Here is a 21,914-nt window from a genome sequence, read left to right on the forward strand (position 1 = left end):
CTCACCCAGAGCTCTGAGTGCTCCGCAATAGCCACGTGGATGTCCCGGGGGAAGGATCAAACCCCAGTCGCACCTCTCAGGAGCCACTTTGTGCTGTCGCAGTGATCAGGAGCGGCCATGCCGACGGCAGAGGGGCCATGGGAAGGGGCCAGGGCCCACCAGACCCGGAGGGTGAGGAATGCACCAGGGGAGCAATTCTAGCCAGATCTGCCAGGAATCACCCCCAGCGATGAAGGACTTCACTGAAATCACACTGTGCCCCGACAGGCTGGAGCAGAGTAAGGTACAGGCGGCAGCAGGTGCCACTGGGGAGGGAGCTGTGTGGGGTCTTGGCCCTGAACCCGCTTGGCCCAGAGCTCCTGCTGCTGGTGTCACCTCCTGCCCCTGGGGCCAGGCAGTCACCTCCCAAGCCCTGACCCCTCAGTGCCATGTGCTTCCCCCAGCTCACCCTCAATACCATGCAGTCCCCCTCCCCCGATGCCTGGTACAGACCCCCCGTCAGGGGATTCACTCACCATTGGGGCATCTGTTTGGGGCCTTGCTCCTTTCAGGTCTGATGCTCCCCATAACTGACAGCTGCTCATGCTGCATCCCACCTCGCTCTCCAGGGCTCACGTGGCTTCCTCTGTGGCTCCACGCCCTGGCCAGGTCACTGTACTGTCCTCCCCTCCTGGATCCACTGTCCCACCTGCCATTCCAGACAGTTCTTCTGCACCACAGCCGGGCCCTGGGCCACTTTCTCAGCAGCAGGGAAGGGAACCAGGCCTGCCCACGACCCCAGGTTCCAGCCCTGGAATGCTTTGCCCAGCAGCCGCTGTCTGCTTGCTCCCAGGCTCCAGCACTCCTTGGATTCCTTCCTATGCACCCCACATTCCTGCCCAAACTCCCTCCCCCAGGGAGCAACTGCTTCCCCAGCAGCCCGTTCTGCTCTCAGCTTCTTCCCTTTAGACCACCCCACCTGAAGGTCATCTTCCACTCAGCTTTACTGAGCCCTGGTTCTCCTCCTGGGGCAGCCTATGAGGTTAATTGACCTAATTTAACCTGCTCTGCCTTGTGTGGGGAGGACCTCACTTCCCACTCCCACCATACCTCCTGCTTCTCCTCCCCAGCACTGATCCCTCCCTGCCTTGTGCACCTGTTCCCAGCACCCAGGGCTGGCCCCCTTGCGCACACCCACCCCCCAGCAAGGCCCTGACTCCCATTAATGAACAGCCCAGCATGCCCCATGTTCCCCACCCCACAAAGCACTGTTCACCTCCCTGCTGCCTCACACTGCACTGTGTCCCATGCGCTCCACCCCCACCATAGCCACACCAGCCCCTTAACCACCTGCTCTGTGTCTTGCAGACGGAGTTTTGCAATCCCATCTTCGAGCCTGAGAGCGAGGGGGCTGGCTGCGCACCCCCCACTCCGCACCAGATGGCGGGGGAGAACGGGAGCAGCACTGGATCCCCCTGGGATGGCCTCGGTACCAGCCCTCTGGGGCCCTCGCACCAGTGGGCCCTTCTGAGTGGGCAGCCCCTGAGGGGAACAGGGAGGAGAGGCAGGGGATCTCCCTCTGCCTGGGGGAGATGGGCCCAGCAGACCCTAGGGTCCTCCCTAAGGGAGTCATGCACCACACAGTACTGGCTGGCAGGGGGCCACCACGGTCACACCAGTGCCCTCAAGCCGGGCCCCCTGTACTCGGTGTACCCCAAGGAGCTGGTCCTGTGCCCCACAGCAGCTTATTCCAGTGCCCTCCAGCTGCACTTTGTATACCCACAAGCACCAGAGGGGGAGCAGTGACCCACAGGTCCCACCCAACACAGCGCCCACTGGCTGCCAGGGCCAGAATATTGGGTATCCCAAGAATGGCTTGAGGGGTCCTGTGCTCGTACCCAGAGCCAGGTGTATCCCCACAGGGTCCCCTCCCCAGTTCTTCCAGCCTTGGGGGTCCTGTCCCACTGCCCTTAGCACTGGCAGGGCTGGGTGCCCCACAGACCTCTCCCCTAGGGCTCTGGGAAGGAGGGGCCCCCCCAGCCATGCTCACCAGTGACCCCTCGCTGTGCACACAGCTCCCCCCGCAGGCCAGCGGCTCTGGGGCAGGGCGGGCAGGAAGCACGGGCCCGACTGCAAGTTCTCCTGGCTGTGCGTAGCACTGATGAGTGCATTGCTCTTGCTGCTACTCGCCTTGCTGCTGGGGATCATCATCTCCCGTGAGTACCAGGGCAGGGGCAGCTGGGGCATGTGGATGGACAGCAGGTGTGGGGGGCCCGGCATGCTAGCAGCACAACCCAGCTGCAGTCTTACACCCCCGCCCCCCCCAGGGTCAGGGCAGTGAGTGGGGCTGGGAGCACACCTGCGGGAATGGAGTAAGGGTTAGCTACTGCTACCCCATCAAGACCCTGGCCCCACCTGGTCCACCCTCCAGCCGGAATTACTGACAGCCTGAAATCCACTGAGCTCGGGGTGGAGGGAAGAGACTCCCCAGCCCCCAAACACCTAGCTCCGAGCCCCTGCTCCCCCCCCGCCCCGATCTGGGGTGCCAAGCAGGGGAGACAGCTGCAGGCCAGGCCTCCCCCCCAGCAGTGTCTGATCCCTGGGAGAGAGTCTCAGCTGCCTGCCCAGAGACCCCGGTTCCAGCGGCTGACCCCCACTCTTGGCTCTCCCTGTGGAAGCAGAGCTGCAGTCCTCACACTCAGCCGGACCCTCCTCTGCGACTGCATCTGCCCACCACCACCACGCCACCACCACAGCGCCTGCAAGCACCGCCGAGCCACAGAGAGAGCCGCCCCCAGCTACTACACCAGAGCCCTGTGAGTACCGGGGCCTCGCAGAGCCTCGCCCCAGGCCAGGGGACCCAGAGATCCACCCCCAACCCTGCTGAGCACAGGAGGGCATCAGACCCCAAACCGAGACCCCATTGTCCGGGGAGACCACAGGGAGCCACATTCACAGCTCCCCTCCTCACCTCCCTGACTAGCCCCATGTTAATCCCAGTAAGGGGGAGCAGTGGGGAGAGCAGCTAAGAGCAGAGGGGATCCCCATCCCTGACTAGGGTAAGCATTGAGCCCCAGGGCTAGGGGCACAGAAAGGGGCCCCACCCACCCCATAGCTCCCCACCCAGGCTGGGAACACAGAGAAGGGACCCCCCATCCACCCCCCTCCAGGGCTGGGGGCACAGAGAGTGAGCCCCATCCACCCCACAGCACCCCCCATCCTGGGGTGATATGGGGAAAGAACCCCTTCTTAACGCAACCCACTGTAACCTTCCCTCTCCAATGTGTCTTGTGTCCCTGTGCAGCCTGTGGGGGGACCCTGAAGGGCCCCGAGGGCTCCCTCAGCTCCCCCAGGTACCCTGCCCCCTACCCACCCAACACCCTGTGCGTCTGGCGCATCCAGGTGGAGGACGGGCTGGCCATCCAGCTAAAGATCGAGTCACTCAGCCTGGAAGGCACAAGATGGTGCCTCTTCGACAGGGTGGAGCTGTACGAAGAGCTGGGAGCAGCCAGCAGCTCCCCTTGGGGAGGGACATCCAGGTAGGGACCCCATTGCCAGGCTGGGTGAATCACAGACCCCCCCCCTCCAATATCCCCACCCATCCAGGCTCACATCAGCCACAAGATCCTCAGCTTTTGGGCCATGGGTTTCTCAGTTGCAGAGGGGCAGTGCTCTGGATTCCCATCTGCCAGGGTGGGCAACCTGCCAGAGCAAGCAGCACCCTCTGCTCAGGCCAGGCCCCAGCCTAGCTGGGCCTGCAGAAGGTCCAGGGCAGGTGTGCTGGTAAAGCAGGGGGTGGGGTGGAGAGGGGCACTCACCCCCAGGGCTGCCTGGCACTCAAGCAGGGCTGTAGCAAGTGGTCTCCCTCCCCGACATCCCTTTGTCAGTTACAATTCTGTCTTGGGGTTGGGGGAGGCAACCCCTCTTCTGTGGCTCCCCTGCTGGGTCACAATCCAGGCTTCCCCTTCCAGGGGGTCCCCAAAGAGACACCAGTCACAGAGAAGTCTTCCAGCACCCAGAGGCTTCAGGGCTTTCCCCATAGCTTGGGGGACACAGGCTCTTGGCTAGTCAGGGGCTCCTCCAGTTGGATTTTCTCCCAAGGAGAAGGCCCCCTGGGTGGCCCATCTTTTGGAGTGCATAGAGGAGCCCAGGCCCACCCTTTCCACCAGGCTCCCATACAGGGCCCAATGGTGGGCAGCCAGGTTCTGCACCTTAGGGTGCTAAGCAGCCACCCCCCAGGTCACTTCCTACCAACAGCCCCTTTCCCCAGAGGAAGTTAAAGAACCACAAAGCTTCTGACCTGCTCACTGGGTCTCTCCAGTCTCTGCTGCGCAATCTTGGTCAGGGCTGTACTGCTAGCATTTCCCCAGCCCAGAAATCTGCTCTAGTCCCGCTGCCTGCCTTTTATACCTTGCCTCCAGCTGGGCAGGCTTTGCAGGTGCCTCCACCTAGGCCCAGAGCTTAACCCCTTCTTATCCAGTGCGGACTTTGTACCTGTCATCACAGGAGCCCAGCGCAGGAGGCTGTGGATCAGGACTGAGGGGCACTGGCAGAGCTGTGGGGGGACAGGGGGACCAGGGATGTATGGCAGGGGGTTCTGGGTCAGGCTTGAGGGGCACTGGCAGAGCTGGGGGGCAGGACAGGGTGTCCCAGGGCTGGTATGGCAGGGGGCTGTGGATCAGGACTGAGGGGCACTGGCAGAGGTGGGTGGGAGCCTGGGAAGGCCAGGGTGTCCCATGGGTGGTATGGCAGGGGGCTGTGAGTCAGGCTTGAGGGGTACTGGGAGAGCTGGGGAGCGGGAGGACATGGCATCCCAGGGCTGGCATGGCAGGGGGTTCTGGGTCAGGATTGAGGGGTACTGGCAGAGCTGTGAGACAGAAGCTTGTCCACCCTTCCTGCCTCCAGCCAGCACTGACATGCCCATAAGCCCAAAAATGCCCCCTGCCCTGGGCCTGCGGGTCTCTCCCCCCAGAGCAGCGCAGCAGGAATGGAGTGGAGGGAGCCCAGCGGGGCTGTCCTGTGCTCCCCTGCTGCTCCGAGGGCACCCTGGCAGATCCAGCCTCCCCCCACCACGGGATCCAGGCCATCCCAGCCATATGGGCTCAAGGGGTTAATGGGCAGGTGCCTGCCTCTGCTCCCTGCCCCACTTGCCAGGGTCTGTGGGGCAGGGGGCACCGGTTGCACACACTTGTTGCTCTCTGCAGGTTTTGTGGGGACGTGGCGCCCCCGACAATCAACACCAACTCCAACCGGCTGCGCGTCACCTTCGTCTCGGACAACAGCGTGGGTGCCCTGGGGTTTACCGCCCACTACCGCGCCATCGTGCCCAGTGACAGTGAGTGCGGCCCCCCACCACACAACCACCCCAACCCCTGGGGCTTCACCCTCCCAGGGCAGCAGGGGCCCTCTGATGCAGGGCCACCCCGAGCCCTGGACACCTGTGGGCAGCTTCCAAGGGCAGGGGGAGGCTCTGTTATACAGCTGATCAGAGTGGTCCCTTCTGGCCTTCAGATCTGTGAACCCACAGGCAATGGGGCACTGGCCCTGGGCAGGGAGCTGCTGACCAAGGGGCATTGCCAGGTTCCTAGGCCCTCACCCAGCCACTGGCTCCTGCTTTCAGCAGCCACCCCTCTTCCTCGTCCATCTGTCTGTCTGTCCTAGAGAGCTGTGCCTGGGACGAGTTTTTCTGCGACCAGGGGCTCTGCCTCCACCTGGGCCTTGTCTGTGACGGCTTCCACGACTGCACGGACAAGAGCGACGAAGCCAACTGCAGCTCGAGACACAAAGGCACGGGCAGCCGGGCGGCCTCCGGCAGGGCTTGGCCACACAGGGGCTGGGCCGGGGCGGTGGGGGGCAGGCCTGGGCCAGCATGAGGGGCAGCAGCAGCGCTGGGTGGGGCCCTGGACTGGAGTTGCAATGGGGTGTTGGGGGCCCGGACCAAGGGATATTGCAGGGCTGGCAGGCAGGACAGCCTGACAGGGCGTTGGTGAAGTGTGGGAGCCCAGGCCTGGGACAGCACGGGGACGGTGCATGTAACAGTTGAGGGGCATTGGCAGAAGTGGGTGGGATCCAGGACTGGAAAAACAGGGGATGCCATGCGTCAGGACTGAGGGGCCTGGTCAGAGCCATGAGAGGAAAAGTCCATGTGTTGTGGGCTGAGTGGGGTGGGGCGATCTCTAACAGACTACGCGGGGCCAGAGCAAATCCCTCAGCAGGGACAGTCTGAAATGTTCTTGCCCGGGTGCTGCAGAGTGCAGGGAGCCCTGGAAAGCCAGGACTGAGTCAGACAGCACCAGGGGTGCCGGGCCAGGGGTGGGATGGGGAGAGCCCATGGGTCACAGGGCTGGCGGCAGAATAACCAGCGTGCACCAGTCACAGCTGGGTAAGAGCAGAGATCCGACCCCATGGTGTCTGTCTTGTTCCAGAATGCGGTGGGTCGCTGACCAGCTTGGAGGGGCAGTTCTCCACCCCAAGCCACCCCCAGCCGTACCCGCATCAGCAGGTGAGGGGGGAGCCAGGGGCTGGGGGCAGCAAGAGTGCTAAGCAGTGGAGGCTACGGGGAGGTGTGTCATGTGGCCCAGCTGGCACAAGAGGACAAGGGCCAACCTCTGCCATGCAGCTGTTGGCATCAGAAAGGAGAACCAGGGCTATGGAGGGCAGGGGAGGTGGAGTGGTCAGGTTGGCCCTGTGCTGTTCAAGCCACAGAGGGATAGGGTCCCCCACTGTGTCCAGAACACCAGGAAGAGCCAGAAATGCCCCAGTCTGGGCCACCCTGGCAGCTCCTCCATCCAGAGGTGGGCAGTGGTTTAATGCCCAGTGTCAAGGATCAGGTCCGGTGCTCTCGTGCGGCTCTGGAACAGTCCCTGGGAAGAGCCCTTCAGTGTACCAGCCCCCTTAGGGTCACACTCTTTCACGAGGGTGAGCCACTTGCCTTCCCCGCCTCTGGGGACTGAACCTCGGAGCCTTCACCACCCCTGCTTCCCACTGTGAGCTCCCTGCAGCGAGTCCGCCTGCAGGAGCTGTGTGCACCCAAAGGGATCCATGTACCCCCCTGCCCCCAACTTCCTTAAACTGCAGTGACTCAGCCAGAACTGTAACAGCAACAGGGTTTATTACATGTCTGGAACACAGTGTAGACAGCCCTTGGTTAGCACAGGGAACAGAAAGTTACAGCGTAGAGCATCTGCGTCCGGCCCAGAGCCCTCTGACCCCTCTTTCATCCCAGTCCAGGAACGTCTCCCCCATTTCCAGCAGCCCCCATTTAGCAACCCCACCCGGCCCCTCCTCGGTCCTTTGTCCTTGTTCCCCTGCTCGTCACACCCTGCTGGCATCCATGGTCGTTAGTTGCTAGGTGCCCAATCTCCATCCAGTTGGAGTGGCTGTTGTCTTCTGGGACTCTCCATGGGCCTGGGGCAGCAGGCAGCAAGGCGTCAGACACACCCGGATCTCTGGATCTCTACAAAGAGGAAACAAGCTTTTCGCACCACCTACTTAACCCTACACCACATAGGGGAAACTGAGGCACACACGCGCTTCATACAAAATATCATGAAATAATTCCCACGCCATCCCACCCGGTCTGTGCCCAGCTGGCAGTTCCCCATCCAGACACGGGCAGGGATGTCTGGCACAGGCTTACTGGCATCGGTCTCTTCCAGCTGTGTCTCTGGCAGATCGCCGTGCCCGTGGGCCATGTGATCGATCTGCAGTTCCACAACTTCAGCTTGGAGTCGCAGGAGGACTGCACCTTTGACTTTGTGGAGGTGCACGACAGTGCAGGCACGGACGCCCTCAGCCTCCTGGGCAGGTACAGGTGCCCGCAGCTCAGCGATCTGCCCTGGGGGCAGGAGATTGAGGGAAGGGGAGGGGGCCAGAACTCCCTGAGCAGGGCTGCCTTGCAGAGCCACCTCCTGGGGAGAAAGAGGAACCTCTCTCCTACCCGACTGAATGCCCCCATCCCCAGCACTGGAGAGACCCAGGTCCTGCCCTCCCAGACCCAGCCTTAGCTGCCTGTCAGCCATACATCTCCAGGTGCTGTACGAAGCAAGTCGGTTTTACTCTCTCCGTTTCGCACAGCAGGGAAGTGACTTACCCAAGGCAGGCCGGTGGCACAGCTGGGAAAGGGCACCCAGGGCTCCCAAGTGCCAGTCCAGTGCTTTATGCACTAGGCATCAATGCCTTCCCAAGGTACTAGCCAATATTCTGCACACAGCAAGAAGACGGGCTGCACAGGGAGGGGACAAAAGTCTCTGGAGGCATTTGGCACGGTCACAACTTCCCACACACCGTCCATTCCCATCCCCATTTCTGCTCCTCTCTTCTTTTCCCTCTCTGTCTCACTCCCCTCTTTTTCTCCATCTCTCTCTCCCTCCTGGTCTCTCTCCCCTGCTCCTCAGCCCCCTCGTTCCCATCACATTTCCTCTCCTGGCAGGTTCTGTGGCTCCCAGTTGCCGCCCGTCCTGACCTCCTCACGACACGTCATGACCGTCCTGTTCATGGCAGATGAGGGCGTGGCGGAGGACGGGTTCTTTGCCACCTACCGTGCCCGGAACGCCACGGAAAGTAGGTCCCTGGGTCTGAAACGCACCCTCCCTGCTACTCGGTCTTCCTCCAGCTGGGTGGCAGGATCGCCCATCTCTGAGTGGCATGTCCTGGTGCCAAGCTGACCCAGGTGCACACTCTGCCAGGGTGCTGCTCAGCTGTGGGTTCATTGCTGGCACGGAGCTGGGCATCACATGTGGTGAAAGCAGCATGGGTCTCGGCCGTTGGTCTGCCTCCCTAGCTGTGGGATCGTCCCATCTCCCCACACCTCCCTGAGAAGGGGACAGAGACCTCCTCAGCCAGGCTGATCACAGGGTCGTTTTTTTTCTAGGAGGGGAACTGCCTTGGGGGGTTTATCAAGGGAATAGCCTGACACCCTGTCATTTCCCTGTTGCTGCCCAGTAAGTAGCTGATTGCTGTTACGAAGGGAGAACAATGTGATCGCCTCCCTAGCTCCATCCCCGGGGAATCACTGGGGTAAACAGAAAGCAGCAGTGCCCAGAAATCTTAGCAGTGACTGTCAGGAGAGTCCACTCCTCCACCCTCCAGGTCTGCCTTTCCCCCACTTCCTCTTTCCAAGGTATTTCCCAGGGGACCTTTGCTCCCCCTCAGTGCATTTGTCCATGCACACCCCAGTGAAGCAGTGCTGTTGTGCAGATGGGAACTGAGGCCCAGCGAGCCTGAGTTCCCATCTGTATGGGAAGTGGCGAATTGATACCACTGTAGCTATCCTGGCCCGTGGACACTCGCTCTAGTCACGGTATGATAGCGCTGTCCAGTTGGGTCTGTGATCCAGTGACCATGGTTACATTGTAGTTACACTGGAGTTGGGCACCGCTTCCCATTGTAATTACAGTTGCTGACTGCTCGTGTGTGTCCGGTTGGATCTGCAAGCGCGGGGTCACCATGGTGACTATAGTTACACTGCAGCCCATCGCACGTAGGCCCCATCGCTGTACTCAGACGAGTACCCGCTCATTCCGACATCTTTCTCTCTCATCCGCCAAGAAACATGCAGCCCCTTGGAGTTCTCCTGCAGAAACGGGGAGTGCCAGGCGCGGGAGTCGGTGTGTGACGGCTGGCATGACTGCCCGGATGGGAGCGATGAATTCAACTGCACTAGTGTCTCACTCCCCTCCTTTGGTGAGTGACAACCCCTAGCCCAACCAAGCTCCTACAATGACCAACACTTGGCTTATGGGGTGGGGGGAACTTTATCCTCCAGTTTCCCTCAGCCGGTTCAGGTCACAGGTGGAATGAGTTTGGTAGGCCTCAGCTCTGCACCCAGGGAACCTCTGTCCTTACACACTAATGTGACCACCAACTCTGAGGCACCTGCTGGGCTAGGATCCAGATTTTGGAGCCCATGGGCCCTGCAAACGTTTTTTGCACGTCCTAGCTAGTGCACCCCCCCAGCTCAGAGCTGCCACCTGTATCACCTGTCCTCTCCCCTGCAGAGTCCTCCTGCCAGCAGATCCAAGTGGAGGTGTGCTTGGGTCTCAGCTACAACACCACCTCCTTCCCCAACATCTGGCTGACCATCCCAGACCAGCAGGAAGCGGCCACCATGCTCCGAGACTACAAGGTGAGCCCAGCACAGGGGGCCATGGGGGAGACTGTGAAGCCCGGCCGGGGGTGTCAGCTGGGCGGGAAGGGAAACCCAGTGGGAAGCAAGCAGGCTGGGTGGAGAATTTGCTTTGGGTGGAAGGTGGGGACATCAGCTGCCAGCAGTGTAGAGTGCCCAGGGGGTAATGCACCCATAAACGGGGAAGCCGCCCCCATCAGTACCCCAGGCCTTGTGGTGCTCACTGCCTCCCTCTCTCCCTGCAGACCCTGATGGGGCTCTCCTGCTACCAGCACCTGCGCCTGCTGATCTGCAGCCTCTTCGTGCCCAAGTGCACGCTGGACGGGGGCGTCCTGCAGCCCTGCCGCTCCGTGTGCCTGACGGCAGAGCAGCGCTGCCAGCAGGCCCTCAGCCTCCTCAGCATCCTCTGGCCCATCAACTGCAATGTCCTCCCTGACTCCAACGACCCCGTGGAGTGCTTCAAGCCATGAGGGGGAGGTGGGGCCCGGCGAGTGGAAGGGTGGGGCTGGCTCTTCCCGCCCCAGCCAGGCCAGAGACGCGACCTGTCTGGCTTTGGGGTGGGTGGAGACTCGAACCCTTCTCTGAGCTATGCCCTCCCCTTCCAACGCGTTTCCCTTCAGGGACCTGAGGACATGGGGAGAGCCTGTGGGGCCTAGGAGCCCCAAATAAAGGTGCTGGAGAAGAAACCACCCACCCTGAGACTGGGAGCCTGCTGCCTCATAACTCCCCATGGTATCCCCCATAACAGTCCCCTGTGGGAGCCACCAGGGCTGGCCCTAAGTGCCCAGAATGCGAGTGACTGGCTGCTGGGGTCCCCACACTGCATAGCCACAGCACTTCGGCAACGTCTGGCCCCATCTCCCCAGTCCTGTAGTGGGGTCAAAGGGTCCGCCAGCTCGTGCCTTCTCACCCACCACATCCTCCGATACACCCCGTCCTACACCCCCTGCATGACCGCGGGAAAAGAAAAAACAAATCCTTCTTTGACTCAGTTTCCCCATCTGTAAAATGGAGACAATGCTACTTCCCTAACAACCAGGGGGTTGTAAGGATAAAAGCATAGCTACATGGGGCCCTGTTGTGATGGCGGGGGCCATAGAAGTACCTAGGTAGATGAATGACAAAAAACACCTTAAGAAATGGCACCTACCCCAGCATCACGCTTCGTTTTACAAACCTTCCAGTGCCCGAGCCTCTAACTTGACATCTCATCTGGGCAGCAGGGGGCTGGAGGGCTGCTTCCCCAATGCCACGGCAGCTTAAGACATAGCACCAATTGGCACACTTCAGTTCCTTGGCCCAGTTCTGGCACCGGACAGCTGTCTTTCCACCTTACCCGAATGCCACTTGTACACAGGGTAAAGAGTTAATCAGCTCACCACGCAGACCTGTAGGCTAAGGCAAGGCCCAGTGCACTGTGTTCCACTTGACTTGGCTGGCAGTGCCTGGGGTGCTGGCCAGAACAGCAGCGTGGGCTCCAATGCCCTTGGCACGACTCTGTGTGTCTAATAAACAGCTGCAGCATTTTGCAACTACAACCTTTCAAATAATAATTTGGCTTCACACTCTCCTGGGAGGGCAGGTCAATATTACCCCCAGGTCAACACTGGGGAAACTGAGGCACTGAGAGGGGAAATTATTTGCCTGCAGGTCAGGGGCAAGGCCAGGAGCAGAACCCAGGGGAAGCCCATGTATGAATCCCCTGCTCTAAGCACTGGAATATGCCTGGGCTGGGCGGAATCACTGGAAGGGGTCACTGGGAACCGAGACCTAAGGGGTCCTTGGACAAGGAGCTGGGGAGTGAGAGCAGGAGCCCTTGTCTCTCTGAAGCAGACAGGGCTCATAGCCAGGGCTCCACCAAATTCACAGTCCATTTTGGTCAATTTCACCGTCATAGGATTTTAAAAATCGTAAATTTCATGATTTCAGCTATTTAAATCTGAAATGTCAGGGTGTTGTAATTGTAGGGCTCTGACCCAAAAAGGGGGGGGGGGGTCACAAGGTTATTGTGGGGGGGGTTGCGGGACTGCTACCCTTACTTCTGCGCTGCTGCTGGCGGCGGCTCTGCCTTCGCGCTGGGCAGCCGGAGAGGGGCAGCTGGTGGCTGAGAGCCCAGCGCTGAAGACAGAGCCGCTGCCATCAGCAGCGCAGAAGTCAGGGCGGCCTGGGCTGGTACATGCTGCCGCTGGCGGGCGCTGCCTTCAGAGCTGGGCTCCCCCCAACAGCTGCCGCTCTCCGGCCGGCCAGCGCTGGGGGCAGTGCAGAAGTAAGGTGACAATACCCCACAACTCCCTTTTGGGTCAGGACCCCCAATTTGAGAAACGCTGGTCTCCCGCCCTGAAATCTGTATGGTGCAGGGTAAAAGCACATAAAAGACCAGATATCACAGTCCATGATGCATTTTTCATGGCCGGGAATTTGGTAGGGCTCATAACAGGGCTGGGCTGGGCTGCGGGGGGGTGGGGGGAAGGGGTGTTGTTTGGGAGATCCAAAAGCCAAGGAGATAGGATCTAGGCCCCTTTGTTATCCGAAGCCCTCCCATTTCAGGGGTGAGTGGGTACGGGGTTCCTGGCTGTGCATCAGTCTGGGCCCATCTCACCCAGAGCAAAGTGGGGGTATTCTCCCTCAGCTGTAAATACTGAACCCCTCCCCAAGCTGGAGAGGGTGGGAAGAACTGGGGAGAGGGTGGGAGGGGCTCCACTCCCGAAGAAGGGGAAGGTGGATTCTGCTCTGGAGCAGGGGCAGGCCGTAGCTGGAGCTGCCAGCTGGGTTTGGACTCCTGGCCTGACTCCTGACCACTCCACTAAGGTTGGCTGTGCCTTAAAGCCACAAACAAGCTTCTCCTGACCAAAGACAACATCCTGTTTTCCCATCCACTGGGAGGATCCGCAGGCCAGTGCAGCTGGCTGAACACCACCCCTGTGATCTCAAACGCTGGTAGAGCCACCCACCAGGCCTGGGATGTCCGCTGGGAAGGGCACAGAGGGGCTATCTCTCCATAGGCTCAGAGCAGGGCTTCCCTCTGCTAGAGCACAGCACCTGGGAACCCCTGGCACCCAGACGTGACCGCGCCCTCCCCCCCCGGTGCACAGTTCCCAGGAACCCCTGGCACCAAGATGTGACCGTGCCCTCCCCCCGCTCGTGCACAGCTCCAAGGAACCCCTGGCACCGAGACGTGACCGTGCCCTCCCCCCCCGGTGCACAGTTCCCAGGAACCCCTGGCACCGAGACGTGACCACACCCTCCCCCCCCTGGTGCACAGTTCCCAGGAACCCCTGGCACCGAGATGTGACCGCGCCCTCCCCCCGCTGGTGCACAGTTCCCAGGAACCCCTGGCACCAAGACGTGACCGCGCCCTCCCCCCACTGGTGCACAGTTCCCAGGAACCCCTGGCACCGAGACGTGACCGCGCCCTCCCCCCACTGGTGCACAGTTCCCAGGCATCCCTGGCACCGAGACGTGACCGCGCCCTCCCCCCGCTGGTGCACAGTTCCCAGGAACCCCTGGCACCAAGACGTGACCACACCCTCCCCCCACTGGTGCACAGTTCCCAGGCACCCCTGGCACCAAGACGTGACCACACCCTCCCCCCACTGGTGCACAGTTCCCAGGCACCCCTGGCACCGAGACGTGACCGCGCCCTCCCCCCCCCCCGGTGCACAACTCCCAGGAACCCCTGGCACCGAGACGTGACCGCGCCCTCCCCCCGCTGGTACACAGTTCCCAGGAACCCCTGGCACCGAGACGTGACCGCGCCCTCCCCACCCCGGTGCACAGTTCCCAGGCACCCCTGGCACCGAGACGTGACCGCGCCCTCCCCCCCCCGGTGCACAACTCCCAGGAACCCCTGGCACCGAGACGTGACCGCGCCCTCCCCCCCCGGTGCACAGCTCCCAGGAACCCCTGGCACCCAGACGTGACCACACCCTCCCCCCACTGGTACACAGCTCCCAGGAACCCCTGGCACCCAGACGTGACCGCGCCCTCCCCCCACTGGTGCACAGCTCCCAGGAACCCCTGGCACCAAGACGTGACCGCACCCTCCCCGCACTGGTGCACAGTTCCCAGGAACCCCTGGCACCAAGACGTGACCACACCCTCCCCCCACTGGTACACAGCTCCCAGGAACCCCTGACACCAAGACGTGACCACACCCTCCCCTCACTGGTGCACAGCTCCCAGGAACCCCTGGCACCAAGATGTGACCGCGCCCTCCCCCCGCTGGTGCACAGTTCCCAGGAACCCCTGGCACCCAGACGTGACCACACCCTCCCCCCACTCGTGCACAGCTCCCAGGAACCCCTGGCACCCAGACGTGACCGCGCCCTCCCCCCGCTGGTGCACAGTTCCCAGGCACCCCTGGCACCAAGACGTGACCACACCCTCCCCCCACTCGTGCACAGCTCCCAGGAACCCCTGGCACCAAGACGTGACCACACTCTCCCCCCACTCGTGCACAGCTCCCAGGAACCCCTGGCACCCAGACGTGACCACACCCCCTGTGCTACATTACAGCTCACAACCTCATTCTGCCTTTGCATATTGCAATAACGCCTTGTTGCCAAGTCTCAGGAGAGACAAGAAGCAGCACCGCCTTTCCAAAGAAGCCCTGCCCGGTTCAGAGGGAGGACCGTGGGGGGTGTTTCTACAAATTCCATCCTTTGCAGTTCTAGTTTTGTTGCACACATTAAGTTACACATTAAAAATATTAAAATAATAAGTGTGTGCACTTCCATGATTTAAAAAGGTCATTCTCACTCTTTCCATCCTCCGTGCTCTCTGTTGCCTCAGTGTGGTACATTCCCGTGTTGAATCGCTGGAGCATATCCTGGTGTGGGACAAAAAATTCGAACATAGGATGTGTCAAGGGGCGGGCCACTAAGTTCATGTGTTTGGGTGTGTTTTCTTCATTGAACGGGAGCGGGGATAGGAGGATTCTCAAATTCTAAGGAAGTGTATCACCCTGCTCATCACGCCTACAACCACATTTAAACTATAGCCTCGTGTTGAAGTCACCTATTGCAAAAAAGCCCGAGTAAGCACCCTCCAAAGGAAACAAGCCCCAAACCACTGCAATCCACAACTCTCAAAATATTTAAGCCGCTTTTTGTAAAAAAAACCAGCCCACCAGAGTAAAACCTGCTGCACATGTCCACAGGAGGGGGAGAGAGAATTCTTCACTCTATCTACTTCTGGGGGGCAGTGGAGGAATTGTTACTGGTGTCAGGAAATCAGGCAGATGGACTGTTTCAGCCCAATGCCCAGTTGTGTGTTTTCTCTATCTGGAGGGTCTGTCTCTAGCTCTGAGAGTGGCCCATTCAGTTCTTAGCCTCTGCTACAATTGCCAAAAGGAGGCAGTGTGACCGAGCAGTTAGAGCGGGACTGGGACTTCAGGGGTCTATTCCCAGCTCCGCTGCAGACTGTCTGGAGAAGCCACGTGACTGTCCCCTGCCTCTGTTTCCCCACCTGTAAAATGAGGATGCTGAAGCTGACCTGCCTCTCAGTAGGGTTGTGAGGATCAGTGTACGGCTGAAAGCAATAGACCAGGACAGAGTCTCGCTGTCATTAATTTCTGCTAGGGGTGAGCCAGGCTTTTCAGTGATGGGGACACAAACCCATTGGGCACACAGGTCTTTGGCTGGCTGCTTCCCCAGGGAATTCTCCTTGGCCGGAGAACCTCTTCCCCCAACCCCATGGCAGGCAGAGCTGGGGCGAGAGCCGCTTGGGCTCCGCTCAGAGCTGAAATGAGTTAAATAAGCGTTTCAAAGGCCTGCCTCAGGCACTGTGTCCCGTGCTCCAGCGATGGGGGAGAGAGAACTTCACTCACACCTATACTGGCTGCCCTGGTGGTTTCCTCCATGTTCCCGGCCTGCTGGCAGCATTGCGTCTCTGTATCCATCTGCAGAGCTGGCCGTGGCCTATTCCCTGGGATTGCGGGCACTCACAGATCAGCCGCACCGACTCCTGCTGACGCTCAGCCCCAGCTCCCAGAGCTCAGCATACCCTGGAGCTTGGGAGCCCCAGGCCCTGGGTGAAGGGGAGCACGGGGGCTTTATAGCCAGCCTCCCGGCAGAAAACTCCAGCCTGTGGAAGCGATCAGGGACCTTGCTGGGCTCCCAGTGTTGCTGCTGTCCGTCCGGCTCGCCTGCTGTCCAAGGAGAAACCTGCAGCGACCTGGGGAGCTGACGGAGAGAAATGTGAGCCCAGGCCAAGTAAAAGGTCTCACGCGGCCTCTGGAACCACAAGGCTTTGGCCGGTGTTTCACATTAGTAGGGGAGAGTGTTTGCGTGTTGTGCCAGCGAGGGTGTGACCCCCGCATGCATGTGTGCACCCCACATTTGTGTGTTGTGCTGATGGGTGTGTGGCTCAGCGTTAGTGGGTCTGTGCGTGTGGTCCGTGGCTTTAGAGGTGCGTCTGTGGGTAGTCTGTGGGTAGTGCATGCCATGTGGTCTTTGCTGCTCGCATGTGTGACGTGTACAGTGACAATCGGCGCGTGGAGTGTGTCCCGTCCGTGGGTGTGTGGTTTAGTTCATGTCTCATGATGTCCCTAAGCAGGACTGAATTGCGGGAGCCCTCACACCCTTTGGTCTTTGCTCCCACCTGCCACACCCACAGCCTCTCCTCCTCCAAGACCTTCCACAAAACACCTGCCTGGCCCAGACACCCCAGTGCTCCCCTCCAAGAGGCCGGTTTTTGGCTTGTTTCGCGTTCCCCCTCCTTCCCCAGCCCTGTCACTGGGCTCCGCTCCGCCCAGAGAAAGCACCACAAAAATGAACCAGCCGGTTTCTGGTATGGCAGCACTCCCCACAGCACAAAGACTGGCCTGATGCTTCCAGAATGGGGGAGCTGACATATTCATGGCTACTTGGGTAAACTAGAGGATGTGAGCCACCTCCTTCACCCTCCTCTCACTTTTCCTGTCTTTCCCTGTTCTGCCATTCCCCTCTCTCCTTTTCTTTCTCTGCCTCTTTTCCTCAGCAGCTCCCGCAGGGTGATGTGTTAAGTCAAGGGGTTTTTCGAGTCAGGTCTGTGGTTCTGTCTCTCCCACCCTCCTCCCACTGGTGACAGCATTTCCGACACTGGGATTTTTTTCCCCTCCTCTTGTAGCTCTTGGCTCTGAAAGTCACTGATTTCCTTTGGAGTTTGGGAGGAGAGACACAAGGAGGGGAAGGGGTGCGGGAGAGAGACAGCCTTTCCTCGGAGCTGAAGTGGTCAGGAAGAGCTCACAGGACAAGGGGACGCAAAGCCGGCGCAGCAAGAGAGCCAGGATACACAGTAAGTAAAGCTAACCAGCTCCAGCTGCTCCTAACAAAGTTGATGGTGTAGCTATGCGGCCAGACGGCCATGGGATTTCCCTTAGCAACTCGGCCAGGCCCGGGAGCTCGGCTGGGTCCCAACTCCAGTCATGACACATTCCAGCGGCAGGCTCTGTTTTCCTTCTTTTCCTTTTATTTGGAGAAAGTGGCCTGCAGGAGTCCGGAAGGGGAGAGACCTGCTCCGCAGTGGATCCCTGCTTACCCGGGCGCTCCGAGCCAGGCTGGGGAGAGGCCTGTATGTGGCAATGCAGGGGAAGCCAATGCTGAAGTGAGTTGGATAGCATCCCTGCTTGGGGGAGCGAGGGGAATACCAGCCTTGCAGGCAGGGGGAAGGGCTGGATTCTGGACCCACTGGGAGGGTGGTAATGCTGCAGAAGCTGGGAGGGTGTCCCCACACTCCACAGCCTTGGGGGGCGGGGAGAGGTGCTACCCTGCCTCTGGGTGCGGTGCTGAAGCCCCTGGGTAATGCACCGTGGAGCCGGGAAGGGACCACAGTTGCCAACTTTCATGCTGTAAATAAGCACCCCGACTTTCACAATAAGTCAAAAATCAAGCTAAGCCCATTTCAAAACGAGGCCAAAACAAGCCAATCCCTAAGAACCCCAACACTCTAGATCCCCCCATCCCCCCGGTGTGAGTCAGGGACTGTGGTGGGCCCACTGTGCACACCTGGCTCTCTCCCCTCCTTGCCCCTGCTCGCCGGGAGCCTATCAAAAAAAAGAAGCAACAAGCTACAACAAGCAATAAGCTACAAGCCAAAAACTAGCCAACAAGCAACTCACAAGTCAATTAAGCCAAAAACAAGCCCAGTTTCTGGTTTTTTTCGAGGGTCTGGAAGGGTCCTGGCCTCACGCCCCGTGTGAAGGGAGAGTTAGGAGCGTGGGAGTCACCGTCAGCACAGCAGGAGCCCCCTTGGGGAATGAGCGCAGCGTGCGGGGCAGAGGGACCCCTAAAGCAGCAGTTCTCAACCAGGAATCTGGGGCCGTCTGGGCGGCCGCCAAGCAGGGCCAGTGTTAGACTCCCTGGAGCCCAGGGCAGAAAGGCGAAGCCTCGCTGTGCAGAGCTGGAGCCCGGGGCCCTGAGCTTTGCCACCTGCAGCTGCAGTTGAAGCTTGAGCAGCTTAGCTTTGCGGGGCCCTGTGTGGCGTGGGGCCCCAGGCAATTACCCTGCTTGCTACCCCTGAACCCCGGCCCTGGCTTTTCTGTGCAGAAAACCAGGTGTGGCTGCACGGCTGGGCCAGGGAGTTTTTATAGCATGTTGTACGGGGGGTGAGGGGGCTCAGAAAGGAAAACGTTGAGAACCCCTGCCCTAGAGGGCAGGAAATAGAGACAGGATCCTTGACCACAGCCCACAACCACCCACACATCCCACACTCACAACCCAGGACACACACAGCCCACTACCAACCACACACCCCACACTCACAACCCAGGACACACACAGCCCACTACCAACCACACACCCCACAGCTCACAACCACCCACACACTTCACATTCACAACCCATGACACACACATCCCACAACCACTCACACACCCCACAGCCCACAACCCATGACTCACATAGCCCACAACCACCCACACACCCCACACTCACAACCCATGATACACAGCCCACAACCAGCCACACACCCCACAGCCCATGACACACAGAGCCCCCAACCACCCACACACCCCACATCCCACAACCACTCACGTAAGCCACAGCTCACAACCACCCACACGCCCTACAGCTCACAAGTGACAGACGCAGCCCACAACCACTCACACACCCCACAGCTCACAACCCATGACACACACAGCCCACAACCCCCACAGCTCACAACCAGTGACACACACAGCCCACAACCACCCACACACCCCACAGCTCACAACCCATGACACACACACCCCACAACCACCCACACACCCCACAACTCATAACCCATGACACATACAGCCCACAAGCACCCATCCACCCCACAGCCCACGACCACTCACACACCCCACAGCTCACAATCACCCACACACCCCACGCTCACAACCCATGACACACACAGCCCACAACCACCCACATCTCACAACTACCCACACGCCCCATGTTCACAACCCATGACACACAGCCCACAGCCACCCACACGCCCCACAGCTCACAACCCATGACACACAGCCCACAACCACACACCCAGCCCACAGCTCACACAGCTCACAGCCCACAACTCACCACATACACACCCCTCAATCCAGCTCACAACCCACCATGCACCTACCCACCGCATAGCTCATAGAACACTATCCACACAACTCACACACACACACATACCCCTTCCAGCCCAGCACACACACCTGGCCCATTTAGCCCATTGTCCTCCCTCCTGTCATGCCATAGTTCCCAGATACCCTGGTGAGGGGCAGATTGGACTGGACTGACTGGGCTCGTGGCCTACCCAGGCCAGTATCCCATACCTCCCTTCTGGGCCGGATCGCTGGTCCATCAAGTCCAGTGTCCAGCGTCTCTGGTACCCAAGCTCAGTCGGAGCGTTGCTGTGGAGTGAGGGGAACCTACAGCCCACAGACCCTAATCAGAGCTGTCAAGCCAGGGCCTCCACCTCTCAGCCTGCTAGAGACATAATGGTTCACTCTGCTCCCAGCCCCTCCACGGCAGCTGAGATGAAGCAGCTCCTCTTCCTCTTCGGGCTGATCGCCAGTTCCATCCAGATTGAGGACAACAAGATCCCGAGCCTGTGCTCTGGGCAGCCCGGCATCCCAGGCACGCCCGGCAGCCATGGAAGCCAGGGTCTTCCAGGCAGAGATGGACGTGACGGCCGGGACGGAGTGGCTGGGACGCAGGGAGAGAAGGGAGAGATCGGGCAACCCGGTAAGGAGACCTCCCTGCTGGGGAATGCACCTGGAACTGGAGCCCTGCTCCCCATGAAGGAGGATCCAGTGGTAGACCCATGGCTACCACACTAGAGCAGTTGGGTTAACCAGCCAACCAGATAGATCCAAAGGGGCTAAGCACCAGGTGCAAAGTCCCTGGGTCTCAGTCTTTATCCTTTGAGGGGGAATAAATAAGATGCCATGTAGTTGATGTGAGGGGGGAGTAGGTCCTGTCTGCTCTGTTTGGTATCCATGACATGCAACCAGGGGCACAGATCCCATGGTGATGGGTGTATCACGAATTAGATCCAGAGATGGATGGGCTGGCTGGTTATTAGTGGCTCCAGTGCACTGGGCTTCTCTCCTGCCCCCTGTAATGTTCTCTCTCCTCGCCCTCAGGAGTCCCAGGTCCCCGAGGGGACAGCGGCAGCCCCGGCATGAATGGTCTGACTGGGGAGAAGGGGGCTCAGGGGGAGTGCGCGGTGGCTCCCCGCTCAGCCTTCACCGCCAAGCGCTCAGAGTCACGCAGCCCACCCCTGGCGGACCAGCCCATCCGCTTCGACGTGGTGCTGATCAATGAGCAGGGCCACTATGACGCGGACACGGGCAAGTTCACCTGTGAGATCCCCAGCGTCTACTACTTCGCTGTCCACGCCACCGTGTACCGCACCAGCCTGCAGTTTGACATCATGAAGAACGGCCATTCGGTGGCCTCCTTCTTCCAGTTCTACGGCAACTGGCCCAAGCCCACGTCACTGTCAGGCGGCGCCCTGGTGCGCCTGGAGCCGGAGGACGAGGTGTGGGTTCAGGTCGGGGTGGGTGACTACTTCGGCTTCTACTCCAGCATCAAGACGGACAGCACCTTCACCGGCTTCCTGGTGTACACCTACTGGCAGAACTCAGCTGTCTTCGCCTGAGACCCGAGCTGCCCGGGGCGGGGGGAGAGATGGAGAAGTGCCGTCCCCGCGGCGCACAGCCCAAACCCCATCACGTCCCCTGGGGAGGGACCCCCAAGAGGCATCAGGGTCCAGTGGCCTAAGCATGGTGGGTTCTTCACCATTAACGCTTCCCACTAATGCGTACAGTGGGGATAATGATGCTTCCCTACCCCGGGGGGCGGGGAGGGCGCTGTGAGGATTCATTAGTTAGTACTGCATAAGAGCTAAGTGTTCCTATTATCACTGGTGCATGAAGTTTGGGAGGTCTCAGCCCAGCCCATCTCCTGGCTCCCTGAGGCACGCGCTGTCTGTGCAATGTAGACGCAAGGGCATGGTTATTGTATGTCACTGCCCATAGCCATTTAGTATTGAAGCATATTCCCTGTGGTGTGAGCGCTGCATCCCAGCAGGACTGGGCAGCATCCACGGCACAAACCCCCCAGTGTCTGTGGGGCTCACTCGCCGCATCTCAGCAGAGATTCCAAGGGCTGGGTGGGCCATGGGCACTGAACTCCCGGCATATTGCTGGGGCTGCACCCTCCCTGCTCTGAGCAAAAACAGGGCTCTTCAGGGGCTTCCAATGAACAGACCCAGACCCTCAGCTGCTGTAAATCACACAGCTCCTCTACGGAGCTTCAAGACTGTACGCCGGCTGAGGATCTGGCTGGATCTTCTTCCCACTTACACCCATGGGGAT

The 21,914-nt window shown here is 60.1% G+C and overlaps 2 protein-coding genes across 2 annotated transcripts; both read left to right on the forward strand.

Annotated features, from left to right (window-relative positions):
• Window positions 1-229: 229 nt before the first annotated feature.
• Window positions 230-10,575, forward strand: MFRP (membrane frizzled-related protein). Its single transcript, XM_077839943.1, has 13 exons — window positions 230-283; window positions 1,348-1,468; window positions 2,055-2,195; window positions 2,661-2,795; window positions 3,284-3,518; window positions 5,184-5,314; window positions 5,641-5,766; window positions 6,405-6,481; window positions 7,638-7,786; window positions 8,411-8,541; window positions 9,529-9,663; window positions 9,978-10,105; window positions 10,351-10,575. The coding sequence occupies exons 1-13, from the start codon at window positions 230-232 to the stop codon at window positions 10,573-10,575; spliced, it is 1,788 nt and encodes a 595-aa protein (XP_077696069.1).
• A 9,494-nt stretch (window positions 10,576-20,069) lies between these two features.
• C1QTNF5 (C1q and TNF related 5) lies at window positions 20,070-21,196 on the forward strand. Its single transcript, XM_077839939.1, has 2 exons — window positions 20,070-20,277; window positions 20,679-21,196. The coding sequence occupies exons 1-2, from the start codon at window positions 20,070-20,072 to the stop codon at window positions 21,194-21,196; spliced, it is 726 nt and encodes a 241-aa protein (XP_077696065.1).
• Window positions 21,197-21,914: the final 718 nt, after the last annotated feature.

This window comes from Eretmochelys imbricata, chromosome 22 (genome assembly GCF_965152235.1).
Source record: "Eretmochelys imbricata isolate rEreImb1 chromosome 22, rEreImb1.hap1, whole genome shotgun sequence".
NCBI lineage: Eukaryota > Metazoa > Chordata > Testudines > Cheloniidae > Eretmochelys > Eretmochelys imbricata.